This window comes from Lipophrys pholis, assembly GCF_963383615.2.
Source record: "Lipophrys pholis genome assembly, chromosome: 3".
Lineage (NCBI taxonomy): Eukaryota > Metazoa > Chordata > Actinopteri > Blenniiformes > Blenniidae > Lipophrys > Lipophrys pholis.
The window spans coordinates 18,090,081-18,109,368 of NC_137627.1; the positions used below are offsets into that span (position 1 = coordinate 18,090,081).

Consider the following 19,288-nt stretch of genomic DNA (forward strand, 5'->3'; position numbering starts at 1 on the left):
CTGTTGTTGTGTGCTCAAAGTGGAAATGAAGGAAATTGGATCACACAGGTGGATGTCCAAATTTCTGCGGGAGGCCAGTGGCCGCTGATGTCCCTCCTATTGTTTGTCTATTTGGGAGCTTGTGGCATGCTGTGCTTGACGAAATTTTACATTTTTATTTTTGGAAGCTGGCGGGTCGGCGGGCAGGCCATGACAGGTGGGCACTGAATACGACCTGCCACCCTGTAGGTCTGCCCCTCAAGCTCATGTCGTCACTTTTTGACGTTCTCCCTCTCCTGCATATGTTGGCCTTCCCTGAACCACACTCATCTCTTTCCTTGGCTTTAATGCAATAGCTGCCGTGACCTATATAGTAAAGGCCATTTCTTAGTGTGCATGCAGATGTGTGTGCGTGTTTCTACCCCGTGGGTCTCCTGTGTGTGTCCGTGGATGGTTTCGCGAAGATCTCCTGCGTGCAAGTCCCTCGTAGGACTCTCCGGTGTGTGTCTGGAGGTACAGAGTGACCCTGATGTGTCACTTCTGCTTAAAAGAATGAATGGAGAGCTGGTGGACCACCATGACTCACACACACATGCACTCACAGAAAACTTCCCGAGGGTTGCGCCCATGATCACTGTACCCCACCCACACATATGTGCACAACGCCGCTGACATTTTTCCTCGAAGCACCTCCACGGGCTCCCACTTTATTGCTGAGAGATGACGTGATCATGAAAACCCGCAGGCCCTGCAAAAGTCTCCGTCCCTATATACTCGTCTTTACTGCATATGTGCGTATGTAAAGCGATGCATAGCTGCTCTGCGGGGCAAATTGTGTGTTTATAGTTTTATCTAATGAAGGTAAAGAAGAAGAAAAAAAAAATGAACAAGCACAAAGCAGAGCTGGAGGCCTTCAACCTTTTGGAAACACAGAATAAGAGAAACTCTTTGATGTCATGCATGTTTATGAATAAACAAACACCCCTAGCTGAACTTGTTTATTAGAGTTTGAGAAATGCAAAAAAAACTAAACCAAAAAAAAAACAAATCTGTAAGATGCCGAGTTACAGGATAGAAAAAGAAATATGGCAAAGACGAAGCATATACACACCGACTATAAAAAGTATCCAACAACCTCCGCTAGACATTTGTTCTTTGTCTTACAAACAGTGAATTTTAGAGGTAAAAAGAAAAATGAATGGGTAAATACTTTTCAACAAGCGTATCCAAACCAATTACATGACAGTAAAATGCGATCAAAGTTGGAGCCGAGTTCTAACAGAGGCCCCAAAATGTGGAACTCAAAAGTGAAAAGTTTAACTCTTAATTAATTCTGTTTAATGTTGGAACCTAAAATATGAAAACGTTAAAAAAAAAAAAAAGATTAAAAAAACACTTTCTCAAGTATCTACTATATGTTGTGAAGCGATAAAACAAAAGTGAACGCTTTCTACCCGGTGTGTTTTCATCACTCCGCCTTGCCAAGGTTGGAAGGCAGTTAATACGTACGGAATACCAACTGGTTCTTCTCAGGTGCAAAAGAGGTCAAAGCAGCCAAAACTCAGGATACCTCCACCCTGTGAGGCAAAGCTGGAGAATTCTGCAGTCCTGCATATGGCATTGTTTGTGGTCTAAATAAATAAATCTTTACGTTGAAAGGAAACGAGGTCGAGAGGGTGGTCTGGTTGGGGCTGTTAGGACGGTCACACGTGAAGCTTTGAGAGAGTTTGGTCCCGGGTGGATGAACTCCAACTACACATTTGTTATTCTCTTGGGTGGAGATGATGTATGCAGCCAAAACTAGAAATTGCAAAGAAGTGATGGATAAGGAATAAAGGACATTGGTTCTTTCCAAAGTGCCTTTTATAATAATAATAATAAAAAAAAAAACCTTTGTAAATACTGCTGGCGGCCAACGGCGGTGCCAAACACATCATCGTCATGTCAACCAGGGCTTCAAAACAGAGCTTATGAAGACATGTTGACAATGTTGATAAAGTTCAAGCTTGAGGATAACCCATTTGAAATGTGACCCATATCTTTTTTTTTTTTTTTTTTAAATATTCGAGTTCAACTGATTCAGAATTAGACTAATAAATCTAATACTCTCATATTTTGTCATGTATTTAAGCACTCAATGTGTGATGTTCCTTCGGTCAGCGTCAAGAAAAGACAAATAATGTTTGTTTTCTTCCTGCACCAGGCTCCTCTTCCTTCCTTCACTTGCCCACAGCCACTATTTAACACAAGATAAGAGTCATCCATACTGACATACATTCACACAGGTGCACATAACCAGACAAAAGGTCACAAAGCTGGAATATGCTGCTCCGTGCACTGCTGCGTTCGACGGTACCGGAAAATGTCCTGCTGAGCAATGCAAACCGTTCCTTCATCTGTCGTTTTTCAGTTGCAGCCTCGTCGTCCATGTGGGACAAACTCTGGACAAAATCAGGTCGCGGAGTCCCAGGACATCAACGTTGCTCACAATAGTAATTACCGAACTTAAAACTGTACAAGCATCCCGGTGATTGGTTGAACTATAGTACAGAGAGTGAGATCCAAAAAAAACTGTTTTGCACATAAAATGTCTTGTTTTCTACAAAAGAGAGAACTTCCTTAGGAGTCGGCAACCGTGCCTGGCTTCGCCTCAGATTCAGAAGTCGAGAAAAATTACCAAAGAGGAAGAAAGTTTTCCTTCGGAGTCTATGGGAGAGGGAAGCTCAGTGGACTTGCTGGAACTCCTCGGGATGATTGTGGTCCGAAGTGAAAAGTCAAAGTGTCTCTTTTATTTTAATGCCAGACATTCCCCCTGCTTGTTCTGTGAAATCTTTCTTTGCACAGACACCAGTGTATTTTACATGTGATCCTGATCCAGTTCAAGGGAAGGTGGTTGACCAGATTCTACTTCTTGCCGCCGTGTCCACCGCTCTGGTCTTTGCAGTCACAGGATTGTTCAGAGGCCATCTGACCAGGCGAAACCGACTGTCCAACCTTTAAAAAAAGAAAAGAAAAAAGAAAGAAGACAAACATTCAAGCAGTTGCATACTTATTGCCTGACTTGTTCGACTCTCATTCCGTTTCGACCGACTGAGTGGTTTTGTCATTCAACATAAATTCACTTTCGCTGCATTTTAAAAATCCCAGGAGAGGACAGGCTGGAGGTTTTCATTCAGACCGAGACGGTGTCGGCGTCATGGCAACCACATACTGTATGAGGCTGTTCAGGAGGTGTGGACTCAATAAGCTGCGGTCAAGAGAACAGATAAGCACCAACATGCAGCCTGGTCAAGTTACAAAGCTGAAACTCGGCTTCAAGTGAGAGATAATGCTGGAACTTTCCTCCCTGAGATCTGCCAATTCTCAGAGATCAAATATATGAAACAAAGTACTCCGATGATTGATTAATTAGATTAATCCTGATGTATAACACGACACGTCACATGACGATGCAGTTCAAACGTGTCAGCGAGGTCAAAACCATCTTCCCTTACACACGATCACTTGAAAAGTAACACTATCCTAAAGTTTGATGTTTTACGGCAGCGTCTCCATCGCTGGGCGTGCGGCTCTTTGGAAAGCGATCGACACCGCCCAGCAGTTTGTGAGCAGGATAAGGACGACCATGAAGAGGTGTCAGGCTGTTGATGGTTCTTCCGCAGGCGACCGAGGCTCCAGTGTGCTAAATGAATTGTCACTATGTCTTGTTTCTTTCAGACTTCAATCATCCAATCGACCAAATAACAGAAAACAAGAGTCAACAGCAAAGAAAGGATTCTTTGCATTGGCAGAGGAGATTTGTCAATTTTCTAATACATACTGCTCCACTGCTCGTCCCAGAAATGTGTGCATCTTACAAGTGGCATGTTTTCCAAAGGGAAATATGTTTATGTTCAGTTTATGTTCAGTTTATTTAGATGATTTACAGAGACTTTTTTTTGTTTTAGCTAAACTTCTGCAAAAGTCAAATCATTTATGTGGTTTCTTTCTACTTTTCACGCTGCTGGAAACACTTTGGGCAACATTTACAGCATTTTTGACATTTAAGAAACAAGAAAATGAATAATCCAGTCCAAAATGATAAAGATTAATGCAAATAATACATATCATACCTACAAAGATGAGCACACCTTTTAATGTGACATCGAAATGAGAGTTGAGGTGCTTTTCATCGCCCACTTCTATTACGTGAGATGTCTGCCGGTGCATGTGAGAGTATGTTACATGTCACCGAGTCTAAAGAAGGACCGGCAGACCTCAGACGTGGGATTGTGTCGAGGAACAGATCCGGAGAATGGCACATTTTCAGTTACCGAAAGAAGAGCTTTAACCAGGGTAGTGAGCAGGAACCAGAGGGCCATTGGGACAAAGCTCAAGCATAGCCTTGTGGTGATATGAGACCCTTTAAGAAGGTTAGCCATCCAGCCAGCAGGCCACAAATTATTCCTTTTTGGTAGACATGCCAGGCGGCAGTGGAAGAAAAAAAAAGTGATAGCCCACTTCAAGTTTGACAAAAAACACCTGGAGGACCCTCAATCCATCAAAAACTACATTCTCTAGTCAGAAGCAACCAAAATGGAACTTTTTGGACTGAATACAAAGTTTCACATCTGGAGGGAAACGGCAAAAAGAGTCGAGGAAGCTCACAGTTTGTTCCATGAGACACTCTGAAGCTGGTATTTCAGCCGAAGGTCAAAGTGCTAGACTGCGGGTGTGTACGTTACTTTACATTACCTAAAATAACTTGAATCGGAAAATGAACATATATGTAAACATGACACTTCGGATCCACCTCAAGTTATCAACAAATTCATCACATAGTTTATAAAGACTTAAAGAGAGAAAAAAAACACCCATACTTAACATAAAAAGAAAATAATTGGGTGGATTTACTTTAATTCACATTGTTCACTGAGATCGACGACCGGCACATCAATAGCTTCTGTTATAAACTATAAAGCTGAGTATAGAAAATGATCTCACCTCGTGTGCTGCAACCACTACCGAACATCTCTAAAGAGCTGAAAGATAAAGCAATTTTGAGAGTTTATGGTCATTAACAGGAACATGTAGAGAAAATGGGCTATGAACAGTGAAGGAGTGGAAGACCGAGGTAAAAGAGTAACAGAGGTGGATCGTGATGAATAAAATCTGAGGAGGTAGGACACATTTTATATACATATACATATACACACACGTATGTTACCGACTTACTGAATTCATATGAAGAGGAGCCGTCAACTCTTATGAGCTTCACACACATATAAGATCAGGTTTTCACGTGAGCGTCATACAAAGAGACACACACTCTTCACTCTGTCACTCCACACTGAAAACTACACTCATCAACATGCTGTGACCCTCTCTTCTACATGCACACACACCTACACACACACACTCACTCCTCTGTTGCTGCTGCTGCTGCTGCTGCCCCATCACCAAAGCAATCACACTCCCCCCAAGAAAAATAACAAAACCAAAGAAAATCCAAGTCGATAAACCGAACTGATGAGAATCAATAGAAAATAACTGGAGGGCAACAACACTGCAACCCTGAGTTCATGCTGTCGCCCGTGGAAGTTACAGCCGATTGAGTTGAGTTGTTACGTGTCGTCATAGTCTGCAGCAAACTAATGAGCGGTGTTTGATGACTAGGAAACAGCAGGAGGAGATGACGGCAGCATCATCGTCACATCGCGGACACTCGCACTCACTTTGGGTTTGTGGCACTAAAACCCAGAGAAGAGAAGCGTTTTGGACGGCTGTGCTAAAACATTTTATGGAAACAGAAGAACAGATGAAACAGGGGGGGCGATATTGACGCTGGTGAACAGTTGTATTTTATATCTGTGTACTTGAAATGCAGTCCAACAAACACCTCCGTGGTGAAGTTTGTCAAATTCGCGCCGAGCGTGTGACTCCAGGAGTCGATGTGGCAGCGGTGCTGTGAAACACAGCGTTAACCACAGCCTGCCTGCAGGCGCCAGTTCACGTCACACGCATCATTCTTTGTTTCGCTGCTGATTTTCAGAGCTCAGTTTGACAGAACTTCCCCAGAAAAACTCATGTAATGCTTTGGTTTTCTCTTTTCATCTCAAGTCAAAACGCCGAGAATCTGAACTGCTGCCGTCTCCTCCTCCTCCTCCTCACATCGTCTGGATTCTCAAATATTTTTAGGCCCAGACACAAATTACTCATTTATTCTGTTGTGTTGGAATCCAGGCCGACTAACAGACACACACAAGAAGAAGAAGGGAAAAAAAAAAAAAAAAAGAAGCTCCCATTGTCTATTTTTGGTCAAGTTTAAGAACCCAGACTCTGCTGCGAAGGCTGAATCAAAGATAAATCATGTAGCAGAGACTATCGATCCTGTACAGATGCAACCCTCAACTCCTGTCCTTCTTTTGAAGGGATAATGTAAAGGAAACATAAGTCAGTCCTTTGATGCCGAGCCTCTGATCTCATGCATCTCGTGTGAAACACGGACAAGAAATCTGTCCTCAGAAGTTGCGACTGCACAACTGGTAAAGGATGTAAGCAGATTTGTTCTGCTGCTCTCGGGGGGGGGGGGGGATGGAGGTTGAGGGTGTGGACCACCTGTTCAGCATGAATGTCTCCCATTAGGCAGCCCGCTTTGGACCGAGCTGCCGGGTTTGTACCAGATTTGTCCCAGTGATTGGTGCATGGACTCACAGCAAGCGGGTCTTGGCTGAAAGCTGCTACGCTGTTCCGCATCTCATTCTCACTGCCACGCAGAGGTATCAGTGACACGTTACCGTGACGCGCGTCCGGCAGCACACGGCTGGCGCGTGTCTGCTGGAGTCCGTCCTGAGGCCACACGTCGCCGTCGTACTTTAACGTGGACAGAAGGGGGGGGAGACGGAGGCAGAGAGAGGAGACCTTACAACACGATGCTAACATGCAGGGAAGCGCTACAACAATTAACAGACGCACAATGTTACGCTGCTTTTAGCACAAGTGGAATTAAGATGAATTAACATGATAAAATAAGAATTCGTGCAAAACCAAAAGTGCAACAGATGTTTTATATTAAAATCAAACAACACAAAATGAGTTATGCTTTGTATTGTCTATGAATTACAGTACCCTCTAATAATACTGTCATATTGATAAAAAAAAAAGAAAAAGAGCAAAACATCATCATTCAATTAATATAACTACTTGACATGAGAGCATGTTGTGAGATTTGAGGAGGTGTAGTTTGGTTAAAGCTGTGTTAGGGGGCTCCTCCTCGCACACTTTGGATGTGGGAGGCCTGGGGGGGGGGGTTCCATGTTTAATTGATACTTCTTTCTGAACATGTTCTTTTCAATTGTTCTCTGAGAGGAGCGCTGCAGCCACCTCAGGAAAAACTGCTGCTTGCAGCATCTTTTTCTGAGCGTTCAAGCTGCTTTGTGCAAATTCCTCCTGGAAAAGCACCGGTGCTGTCACACGGCTTTTTATGTTTCCTTCAAGACAATCAATCATATTGTGGGGGTGGGGGGGGGGGGGGAGTCATCTGGCTGTTATAAAAAAAAAAAATTAAATAAAAAAAAAAAAAAAAAAAAGTCTTGCTTAAGTTCTCTATGTTTTTTCTATGTCTATTTCCATGTTGCGATAGTGGTTTTCAATTATGCTTTTTAAATTTTAGATCACTGCAAATTTCCAGCTGCAACTCTATGGTAACTTTTGCCAAAACTACCTCCTCGCTCCAAGGAGAAAGCGGTGTGTCGTGTTGATTTGTGTGTGAAAAGAGGGAGGGAAAATTAAAAAAAATCACACCTGGATACTGAGAAAAGTTGCATACCACTCCCTCATCTCTGCCTGAGTGTCACAGCAGAGATACCTGTGAAGAAACAAACACAGCATGATGAATTGAGGCAGACAGCGCGATAAAATCAGAAGGGCTTGTTTGTGTGTGTGCGCGTGAGATTTTGGGGGACAAGATGTCAGGGAGGCTTTTTTTGGACCGAGGGAAAGTTTGGGGGGGGGGGGGGGGGGGGGGTAAAGAAAAAAGGAAAAAAGAAGAAAAGAAAGACGAAGTCGAAGATATTAACTGAAATTGACGTCGTCTCTCTCCCATGGTGCCTTGTAGTGAAGCCACTGGCGTAAACACAGTGGGATTCCTGATTTAAACTCTCTCCAAACAGAAACGCAGATTAAGACCTTCAGCGTTCGCCGCGCGTGTCCGAGGGAAATGTGACTTTGTGTCTTTGTGGAGTTTGCTGGGTGTGCGTGTATTTTTTTTGTAATGCCACTTGGGTTGCCATCACGTAGCCCTCCGAGTCATCAGGCATGCTGCAGTGCTGCATAAACAAGCTTTATTTATGCAATCATTATGGTTATGAGCCCAGATTTAGGTTACAACAATCATATCAGCGGCTCTCCACTGAGACACAACAAGACAATGATACAAAGAGAAAAGAAAAAGAAAGTGTTCACCGTATACCAAAGACATAAACAGAGCCACGGTGTGGTGCTTTGGAGTTTGTGGGGCGTAGTCTCTGTTACGATGCCATCATTAATACACTGACCCTTGCAATCACAACCAAACCCTATCCTCCACTCTCACTCATATTAACCCAGACTTTTACCTCTTGTGTGTGTGTGCACAGAGATCGATGGTGTCCGACTGCATAAGTGTGAACTAAGATGTCTGTGTGAACCCCAGAAAATGAAACCCAAGCACAGGCACCAGTGCAGGCAAATCCATTGATGTAACACATTCCCCAGCCCCCTACACAACCTTGTATTATTGTAGTTAAATGTAACCTTGGATAATATGCGGAGCGAATCAAATCAACAGTCACACTATTACCGCCAAGACAACTTCGTGATGCGCTGCTTTAGCATGTTTAGTGACGCAATATACAAATTTGCCCCGCAACATTTTGTAAAAGCAGCAGAAGGAATGCTTCAGTTGTGTACTCTAAATAATAATGGATCGCTGAAACCACCAACCAAAGACGGACTGGAACTGAAGCCACTCAGTGTAGAACACAGACATGAATTCGACAAACGTCTTCTCTAACTGTGTCTCTGGCCTTAATCTAAAATTAAAATGAACTTTTGGGGGAGAAAGAAACATAGAACAAGGTGTGGAGTCTCACATATTGGGTGTTTACAGGGGGAATATAGTATAAACCCAGTTTTCAGACTCCATACAGAGAGAAATAAAGCACACACACACACATGCAGCTCCTCAGCCCCCCTTGTTTGCGTCATTAAGCCTAACAGAGCTCATTAGCACTTGCTGCGATTCAAAAGACGGCAGTCACTCCTCTTCAGCATGCTTACCTACACTTTTGCTATCTCCTACAATACATTTGACTTATTCATTTTGACTTGTAATTAAATGCCTGCTGATCTACAACATTATCAGCAGCAGAAGAATGAATGCTGCTCGTTTATCATTATGGATTTCCAAAGCCACAGTATGAAATTTACATAATATTCAGAAAATTCATCAGTGTCCCTATAAGCTTAAGTGCACTTACTGCAAAAAAAAAAAAAAAAACTGTCTGATAAAGTAGCACTGCAGAAAAGGGAAAATTAATGCATTGGGACTTTTGAGTGGATAGAAGCAATACTGGGATAGAAAAGTGATTAAGTGATGTTGAATGCAGGAGGGTAAGGCAAAGCTGGTGAAGAGAAATTCAGCTCAGTCACACGTTTTCCTACATTTTTATTTCATGTTGCCGTGAAGTCTATGTTTTCTGCACTCTGCACCACTGCCTCACCTTCCTTCTTTATCTTTCTCAAACATCCACGGCCCTTCTGTGTGTCTTCCTGACATGTTGTGTTGCTGTGAGGGACATGACGGTGGAGCGTAACCGGGAGATGATACTGCCTACAGCGTGACGGGAGGAGCGCGCCCATTACAGCTGCGAGTACGTCCACTGCTGTTGACAACGCCGAGCCCAGTGTAACATGAACGCAAGCTCACGTGGGGTGAACGCACGTGGATGTATACATGAACAGACCTGGATTAGAGCTGAGCAGCGCTCAGAGGTGTGCTCGAGTGTTTTTCTCCCCCCCCCCCGGGTGGAGCCGACCTTTCATACGGCTCCGTCTCCAAACTCTCATGCAGGGATCTGGCCTGCTTTCTAAGCCTGCAGAGGAGTTGCCAGCTTCCTCACATGTGTGTTGTCGACATGATCATGCTGCCACTAGGATAATGTCACCTTCAGCTAGAAATGAGAAAGATTCATGCTGCAGAAGAAATATAAAATATGTGTGTCTGTGTTGGAGTATTTTATGTTTTCTGTGTATGACAACAACATGAATTGTGTTGTACTTTCCTCTCCAGTCTAATACAGGAAAAGTCCAACACACGTTGTGAGGAGCTCGGTCAATATTTAATGAAAATGACAAATTACTCATGGTTGTGCCATTTTTGATATAAAATCTCTGACAGTTTTGGAAAATGTGGATGATATGTCACCATTAAAAGAGCTCACAGTGGCACGATCACAAATACAAACTAAAGGTGTTGATTGATGAAATTCTCTTAATTAATCATCATTTTTGCAAGTTTCAGTGTTTTTTCCACACTTTTAACAATATGAAGGAATTGTTCCAAGTGCATGTTTTAGTAGAGTACAAAGTAAAAGTTTGAGGTTTTGTTGAGTGTTTATTTAGTTTATTTATTTGTGTGAAGCTGATCATTTAAACTACAGTTACTGTATTCATAAAAAAAAGGTTTTAATTGAATGTGCCTACTTCTACACTCAACGAGTCAAGTATCCATAGTTCTTGTAAGCCTTGAACAGCCCCAGTACCCGTATTATTTTGCTAAAGCAGTATGAAAGATGGATGGATGGAAACTCCCATTTTTATCTTCGTATTGAATTACGTATCTGTCCCCTGGGATGAACTCGTCCCTTTATAAGATAGAAATCAGTACGAAAGAAGCGTCAAGGAGAGTATATGTGATTTTTATGTAGTTGGGAAGCATAAAAAGATTCATACTGCACTAAACATGTCTTAAGATGAGCAATAAAATAGATAGATAGCAGTGACAAAAAAAACAAACAGGTCTATTCTGAGCTGGAGAAGCTCTGCACTGAAACGCATGTGTTGTGAATAAAAAGTTGGTGCGTTGGACGTCAACTTACCACTGTTGTCTCTCTGGCTTCTCTTGTTTCTTGCTCTCCTGTACAACTGTCAGTCCCCAGCTAAAAGCAAAAGAAAATTAAGTTACTTCTGCAGCAGTCCTAGGAGTTACAATACTAAAGGTTAGGCTGCCCCCTAGTGGCCACTCTGTTCAGTTTTTTTGTTTGGTTTTTTTTTCCCCAGAGAAGGCAAACACCTTGGTACCTAAAATTAGAAAATAAATTACTTTAGGTATTCATTATCCCTTTAAATGAGTATGGGGAAGATTAAAAAGGATTACAAAACTGGGTTTTAACCCACACACAATTTCAAAATGATAAATCAGGTAGTGTGCTCCTGGGCTTTGGCCAAGCTGGCTCAAATTAATGGCATTTGAATGGAAAAGTCAATTAAAAACACATATATTTTGCAAGAGTTTACAGATTAATTCTCTCAATATATTTAGACTGGAGCCTGTTTCATGCAAATATGCCATTCCCTCTAGCATAATATTCAGAACAAGCTGATCTTAACTTGTATTTTGCTGTGCAGTTGTAACACAAAGGTGTTGTACGACTGTAAAGCCAATGACGTTTTAAGCTTGCAAAAGGCAGTAAAACTAGTTTCTATGAATAAAAAATTATCAACTCCCAACAAGTCTCCACAGACATAAAGACATGGATTGTTTAGGGACTCTATGGGGTAAATATATAGAAACTTCATTGTTTCATTCATTTGCACCCACTGAAGCGTAACACTGATCCCTATCGAGCCCCGTCTTACTGGATGTTTCAGAGTTCCCGACATTAGGAGGAGTCACCTGGTACTGTGAGGAAGACTCAGCGCTCAACTCACCATGATGGAGGTCTGACTTTCCTTTTAATACCGAGATAAACTCTTAAGCTTTTCACTGGCCATTCACGTTCTGGTCGGTTACTCTGACAAACAGGAAAAAACAAAATTCTTAATGAGTCGATCAAATAACACGATGACTCCAGATTTCTATCTCCATTTCTGCCTTACTCGAACTTCCTTGTACATTCTGAGCGAGGTGAAATTGAGGATGAAGTATCGGTCGTGGAAACTTCCGGACGACAGGCCCAAACCTAGGATGCTTCGCTCCTCTCGGAATTTCATCATCCCGTGTTTAGATACGTCTACTTTACTTGCTGTGGATCAGAGTGAGAGATTTAGAAGTATGTGGGAAAGCAATGGGTAGAATGGAATAAAAGTCTTTGTATGTTTGTGTTTACCCAGGTAGAGAAGCATTGACTCCATAGCGATGTGCTTCTTAATGAGCAGGTGGGAGTCGGTGCCGAAGGAGTGAAGGATGGGAAGGACTCGCTCCTGATAGTGCAGCGGGCGCTCTGGGGACCAAATGTGCAAAAAATTTGTCAGCAATGTGCCAAAGTCTGACAAATCTTCAGATTATTTCTCCACATGATAGAGAAGATAGGGAAGGGAGAACTCATGAGCTGAAGTTTCACCGTCAGACTTGACGTCATGATTGGCAGTGTTTTTGGAAAACACAAAACGGTTTTATTCATATATTCCTATTTTAACAGAAAAGCAGACTCGCTTCATAATAATGTCATTCTACACCCTTGGAAAGTTTTTGCGCTTCACGTCTACGTTCCGAACTCAAAAATAGCCAGAATAGTCGTCTCTAAGTCATCACCTGAATGACAGAAATCCCTCCAGCTCTTCCTGTCACTCAGACTCTCTCTAATTTCCTTCCATCTCTCAGTAGCAGTCCTCCAAGTCCCTGTCTCATCAGCAGGTGGCTTTTCTGGCGAGTCAAAGGAAATCAGCCAAATCAGCTGAGTGTTACTGGCATTTGATAAGCCACCTACAGGCTTCCTGGTAGGGAACCAGATGGCCCACATACCAGGCTGAAAACAAACCGCAGCACACAGCCACATTGCTGAGATGGGCTTTTCGCCTCTGGAATTTGTCCCTTTGGATAGTTCAGGCTGAGCAGAGAGCACTTCACAGGCTTTGTGGTTTTTTTTGTTTCACTTGGGGCCTTTTAATCGTTCATGTTAATTTGAAACAGCATGGATCCGTGTTTCTTTTTGAAAAACAAAACCTTTCTTTGCTATGATTTAAAAAGAAAAAAACATTTTTTTTTTTTTTAAGAGAAAAACATTGGAAAAGGAAGCAAAGAAAAGCAACAAAATGACTCAAAGTTTGTCAAACTGTCATGATGCCAGCTTGTGTTTACCCATCTGGCTCACCCATTTCCTCTTTGTCGCAGACCTCCCAGCAGCTCCAGTACTCTTTGTCTTTAACAGAGATGTTACGCTGGTCCAAAACCTCACATGTCAGCTCTGCTGCCGTCATGGAACCGGGGATCTGAGGGAAAAGCTCCGCAGTTACTCTGCTAACAGGCAAAGTGAAACGTGCTTTGCTATCATGGCCCTTTAATGGACAGCGAAGAAGACAACTGAAAACTAAACGTCCAGTCATGTTGGGTCGTCAGGCGAACGTTAAGTCACCTTGACATGACGCTCCGCTGTTTCCTCCTTTTTCTCCAGATACACGGTGCAGATGAAGTGGCCTCCTGGCTCAGTACTCTGCAAACACAAACAAACAAGGGCAAATGGGAGTAAACAACGTCAGGGTGATGAATAACTGCATGCAAAGCTGCCATAATACAAAATGTACAAAACAAAAATTTGCATTTAAATAAGACTCCTAATACGGCAAACATTGCTTAATGCATGAATTTCACAAGCGGCATTAAAAGGTTTACACCCTTTCATTTCTTCACACTAAGACATAATCTCACTGAAACAAGATCAGCTGAGACCTCAGCAACAACATTAAGCAGAAAGGCGTCTCAACATGAAACAGACGACCGAGAGTGTGTGCGTCTGTGAGACTCACGGGGAAATTCACTAAGTGGAGTCGATCTCGCACGTCGATGATGACTGTGATCTCTTCTAGCTGCTTCTTCAGCTGCTGCTCGTCCACCTGGAAACCACATGAACAAATAAATGATTATCAAGTGAGGTGTCAAAAATTGATCGCATGAGCAAATACCTCTACCCGTAATTCAAACCTCCTTGCCGAGAGTAAACCAGCCTCATGACACCGGCATGAAGCTGCATTATTTCCTTGCCAACATAAAGAGCAGAACCTCTGATTAGACCTCCTGTAATTTGGAGCTGGTCTTTCATCAGATAAATAAATACATTTTGGTAATGACAGCGTGGAACTTTTTCAATGTCTTTGAAGGGGAAATCTGATTATCGTGAGTGACCTTGTGGTCACGTAAAGATAGACGTACAGTACGATATATTTCATTTCTTATGCAATTGTACAGCACAAAACAAGGATTACAACAACAGGTAATGTCTTAGTTTGCAGGCTTTGCTCACAGCATATTGACCGGCAATGTATTCGGGGCGTACTGTGTGTTTTGCCAGAAGTTGGCTGGTTGATTCAAACTGCCCACAGCCACGAGTGGGATAAAGACGGGAGAGATGCAACGCGTGGCTATGAAGATGGATGGTTTTTATCTGTTCTTTTCACTGCATGCCCCCGCCATTTTCTGAGATTAACTTTACAGCCAATGTAATAAGATGACATGCAACCTTTGAAACCTGTGCACTGTGAACGCCGTTTCCAATTTTCGGATGTCAGAGGAAAGTGTGTTGCCTCGTCTGAGCATTGTTCTGAGCAACAGTGAGCAGCGAACCTGTACCTCAAATACGACCGTGTAGTGCTGAATGAGGTCCTCTATGGCCCGGCCAGCCGTGTAGTCCTTCCCATCGGTCTGGAACAGCGTGGGACCGAACACTATAGCCAGGTTATGGAGGTTCATCTGGTTGCGATCAGAGAAACGCTGCACGCTGAAGCGCAAACATTGAAAAACCACACGTTACGCACGTGCGCACACAAGAAAGAGATAAGTGCATGTTGGAATGTGTCATTTCCTCACCAGTAGAGGTGGTTGATAAGAGCTTGTAGTGTGGCTTTGTTGACACGAGGCAGTCTGTTCAACAGGAGCTTGTACTGGGAGATTTTTGTACTTTCATCCTCAATGGCTGGAGAAGAAGACGGATGGGAAGCAAGGAAAAGAGCAAGAAATATGTTAGGTATATGACAAGAGCATACAGGATCTAAAAAGAGATAGAAGAGTTATGACATACAAATACAGGCAAACGTGGTGACAACAGCTCTGCTAAGCTAAGCCAAGTTTGCTTCTGATCTGACATGTGGGGCAGGATCATGCGTATGTACAGAAGAAGGCAAACACACGGTCGGGCTTTTTGTTCAAAATCATGATAAAAAGACACCTGGTACAAAGCTGCAGCGACTAAGAATGTTTATAAAGATATTAAAACATAATCAGGAGGTTGGAGGCTTCGATGTTTGAACTAAATTACAGAAGAAAAATGACTTAATGACAGCATTAGAACTTAGTTGAGAGGCATTTATACGTTACTTCGAAATGTACTTCCTTAAAAAAAAACACACATTAAATGGTACTTAAGCCTTCAAAACATTTTAATTTCCAGATGTCTCAGAAGACAACATGGTTGTCCACAAGCTTTAAAAATAAAATTCATACACCATAATGCCTTTAAATAAGCCGGTGAACCCTGACCTCCCCTTAAAAAACAACATGCATACTATTTGGGCTTTTGTGACTCCTACCAGCGACGCTGAGCCAGGTTCGGGAGTCCTCCGTTGTAAACAGCCCCTCCCCCAACTCCCTGAAGAAGCGCTTCATTGTGTTGGAGACGTCGTCCACCTGATGCTCCCCTTCTTTCAGACGAAGGCTGCGAGCGTCGCTGCGAAACCGTTCACAAAGCGCCGCCACGCGGGAGTTCACACCACTTTTACGATAAATGCCTTCCGACGTCAATCCTGGAAAGAGAATGCAGATATTGTATCTGACCAATTGCGGTTTGAAATCATGTCGCAGAAATCGATCAGCGGAAAAGCATTTCAATATAGAAGAGATGGAGCGATGCCAGAAATAAAATGGGTATCTTATGAAAATGTGTCTAAAGTCTAACACTCTCATGCTTGTCAGATCTCTGACTAGATATCAATCAAGAACATCAAAGAGTGTTATCCATCATCAGATTTTCAACTTGGGGAAAAAAAAAAAAGAAGCAAATCCGATGGTTCATCACTGTGTCAGTGCCATGAGGACAACATGCTTCAATCTGTAAACACACATGGAGACATGGAGGTGGGTGCAGTCCTCTTTGTTGAGTGTGAAGATAAGTATTAGTATGTGATGAAGCACAAACCCGTCAAAATATCTGAACAGGTTAATTCAGTGTTAAAAATCACCTGCAAAACAAACTTGGAAGATTTCGGTGCTCAAAAGAATTGTTGAGCTTTCCAAGGAAGAACAGTGCAACTTATAAAGTTCTTCTGCAGCTGTTGCTTTTTTGTCCTGTTGTTGGCTTTTCAAATGCAATTTCTGGAATACCTTCAACTATTTATTATCTTGCTTCTAACCTTGAATTACCTGAATGTTGTTATGAAAATAAACCTACTTTCCAACTATGAAAAATGATTACTGTGTGTAGGTATTGCAATATTTTATACTGACATAAACTTGAAGTCAGTGTATTCTCATAGTAACTCCTATTAGAAGGCTTCTGCTCGTTGAAAAACCTTCCATCATACTTCTCTTTTTGCCCTGTTCTTGTTCTCTTATAGTAACACTGACTCAGAATTACCATGCAGTTTTAACCAGACGGTGGTTAAATGTCTCAAGTGATGCACCTTCACAATAATGTTTTCTTGAAACATGAAGCGGACACATTTCAGCGTTGGTATCTGGAACATTTGCTTGAAAATAGCTACAGAATTTGATGACATCAGCCAATGTCACAGTTGTTTACTGCTGACCAGAACAATACAGGAAGGTAACACCGGTTCATTGTTTGAGAAATGTGGTTGGCCAGCCAGTGAAGGGTGGGAGGAGGAATGATGATTGTGGAAGAAAGAGGAGAATAAAAAGAAAACGAGGGAGGGGGAAACTGACACCGAGGAGAGAGCAAGGAGAGAAATGAAGATGGAACAGAGTTGCTTTTGTTTTCGTGTGGCCCGCTGGTCTCTTACAGAGATGGAATCCTGCTATTATAGTCACATGAGTACACAAACATTTAGGAAGTGCCAAGAGTACACACAGAGTTGCACAAAGGCCGCCATCGCATGGAGCCATGTGAGCCATGTGAGCAACCGTTCCTGTGATGAAACTGGAGGCATTCAGCAACCATGATGAATAATTAAGAGCTAAACTCGCAGTGGGCTTTCATTTGGTGTGTGAAGTTCCTTCGTTCAAACATGCCGTCTGTAGATGTGTCTTACCACACTGTGTGATGTAGCCGATGCAGCTGTACACTACGACGGGTATGTCCGTCTCCGTGAGCTGCTGCTGGCTCAGCGTGTCTCCTCCGCTCCCCGCTGCTGCCTGGATGGCGCCACACCAGCCAGAAAAATCCAGCTTTCTCTCTCCCTCTATGTACAAAGTCCTGAGCAACGGGAATTGGAGCAGAGGGGAAAGGGGAGCCAGGGTGGAGCGACAGTAACAATCAACACGGAAGTAAGCGAGAGGAAAAGAAGCAGCGTTCACACATTTCACACTGAGGATTTAAAGAATAAATATCATCAGTAAAAACAGAGCGAGGTAAACTTTAGCTGTTCTTTAGAACCTGTTGCAGCAGTTGTACAGGACACGTTGGGGCAGTAATTCCACCCTTTTTTATTGAAGCTCCACACATTATGTATAGAAATGTCCTTCTGTCTAATGTATGGTTTGCCTAAATATTACAGTGACGCCAACACAAACATACTGAAACAGCCGCCTTCTAAACAATCAGCATTTGGCACTTTCCAAGGTCTATTCCAGATTGCAGAATATATTAATACAGCTCAGGCACAACTTTAAAACCACTGTATTAAGGCATTTACTTTTCCACTTTAGGAATAGAACAAACAACCACCAGATATTTTTTTCATCTCACCTGCCTCTCTCCACCAATACCAGTACTTCATTGTCTTGTTGAATTGCTGGAAAACACAAACGCACAGCAATCAGCATTCTGCAACAGACAGTCTCAGCACTTGTGCCAATGTCAGGATTTACACTCTCTTCTGTAGCTTCGGAGTGAATAACCGCTTCCATCAGCAGCTTTGATCTTTTCAGCCTAAACCGCTGGATTGTCCTGTTCCGAGGTCAGTTTTCAGAAAATAGTAATAGAAAAACTCACCAGACACTAAAATTAGAAAGTGGTCAGAAAAATATATTGAAATAAAGCACAGGCGACCACAAAGTCTACTCAAGTACTATCATGATTACAATTACTGTCACTGCCACCTTTGCAGTACACAGAATATAAATGAAAAAGTGTCTTTGGTGTTCATTTCTTCACACTCACAGAGCTCATTCAGCTTGCGCAGGTGGATTTCTTCTCCATTGTTGGCCTCCAGGTAAACATGAAGCGTGGAGCCCACCAGGGCGAACCACCCAAACTTTGATGTCTGCAGGTTCAAGCCGTCTTTACACTTCAGCCGCCCGATCCGTTCAAAACCCAATTTCAGCAAAGGCTCAGCGGCGGGTGGAATAAAGCTCTACAAATGAAAGACAGACACAGACACTTTGAAATCTATAGCACATCAATCACTGGTTCGCGTCTGGTTTCATGCAAATTCAACCACTTTACTCTTTTCACACTCTCCTGAACGCCAATAATCAAGGAAGAAAATGTTTCAGCGCAAATAGAAAACAGTGAGCAGCAGCAACGTGATGTTATTTGGCCAGGTTTGTTAAAAATGCAATCTATCATCAGCCATATAATTTTCACAGGTGCTACATGACGGCATGACTGACAACTGGGAATGTTTATTATATTTTGATTGCACAAACATGGCTGCAAGAAAATGTGAAGATAATCCTGCAAACATCCTAGTTTGCAGTGTACTTAATAACTGCATATTAACATGTGGAGCACTGACCTCTTATCCAATTTACTTTCATCTACCATCTGGTAAATCATGAACAACTCATTATCCCTTTAAGGAAGACGCATTTGGAGGTTACCTTTGCGATAGACTTGACCCACTGTTTGTGGCCGTCTGGATCGTCCGTGCCGAACAGATAGAGACGCTCAGCCTCTGTGTACAGTTCAAAAGTATGACTGTATCTGGAAAATAGGTTGAGAGGAAGCAAGGCACAGACCAA

General features: G+C 42.6%; 1 protein-coding gene across 3 annotated transcripts in view; it reads right to left on the reverse strand.

The window, feature by feature from the left end:
* Positions 1-962: 962 nt before the first annotated feature.
* The window catches only part of arap1 (ArfGAP with RhoGAP domain, ankyrin repeat and PH domain 1), a 50,602-nt gene continuing 32,276 nt past the window's right edge, over positions 963-19,288 (reverse strand). The window contains exons 17-34 of one of the 3 annotated variants that reach the window (XM_080459507.1): positions 19,148-19,250; positions 18,486-18,678; positions 18,072-18,117; positions 17,416-17,579; positions 15,739-15,951; positions 15,020-15,125; positions 14,783-14,930; positions 13,963-14,049; positions 13,572-13,649; positions 13,311-13,428; positions 12,327-12,440; positions 12,097-12,242; positions 11,929-12,011; positions 11,097-11,156; positions 7,762-7,825; positions 6,673-6,831; positions 4,963-5,000; positions 963-2,973 (exon numbers count right to left, since the gene is read on the reverse strand). In XM_080459507.1, the coding sequence (XP_080315633.1) occupies positions 4,980-5,000; positions 6,673-6,831; positions 7,762-7,825; positions 11,097-11,156; positions 11,929-12,011; positions 12,097-12,242; positions 12,327-12,440; positions 13,311-13,428; positions 13,572-13,649; positions 13,963-14,049; positions 14,783-14,930; positions 15,020-15,125; positions 15,739-15,951; positions 17,416-17,579; positions 18,072-18,117; positions 18,486-18,678; positions 19,148-19,250 (1,903 nt within the window). In that variant the 3' untranslated portion in view covers positions 963-2,973; positions 4,963-4,979. The remainder of the gene's footprint in view (positions 2,974-4,962; positions 5,001-6,672; positions 6,832-7,761; positions 7,826-11,096; positions 11,157-11,928; positions 12,012-12,096; positions 12,243-12,326; positions 12,441-13,310; positions 13,429-13,571; positions 13,650-13,962; positions 14,050-14,782; positions 14,931-15,019; positions 15,126-15,738; positions 15,952-17,415; positions 17,580-18,071; positions 18,118-18,485; positions 18,679-19,147; positions 19,251-19,288) is intronic. The other 2 variants (XM_080459508.1, XM_080459506.1) reach the window with 2 other exon arrangements.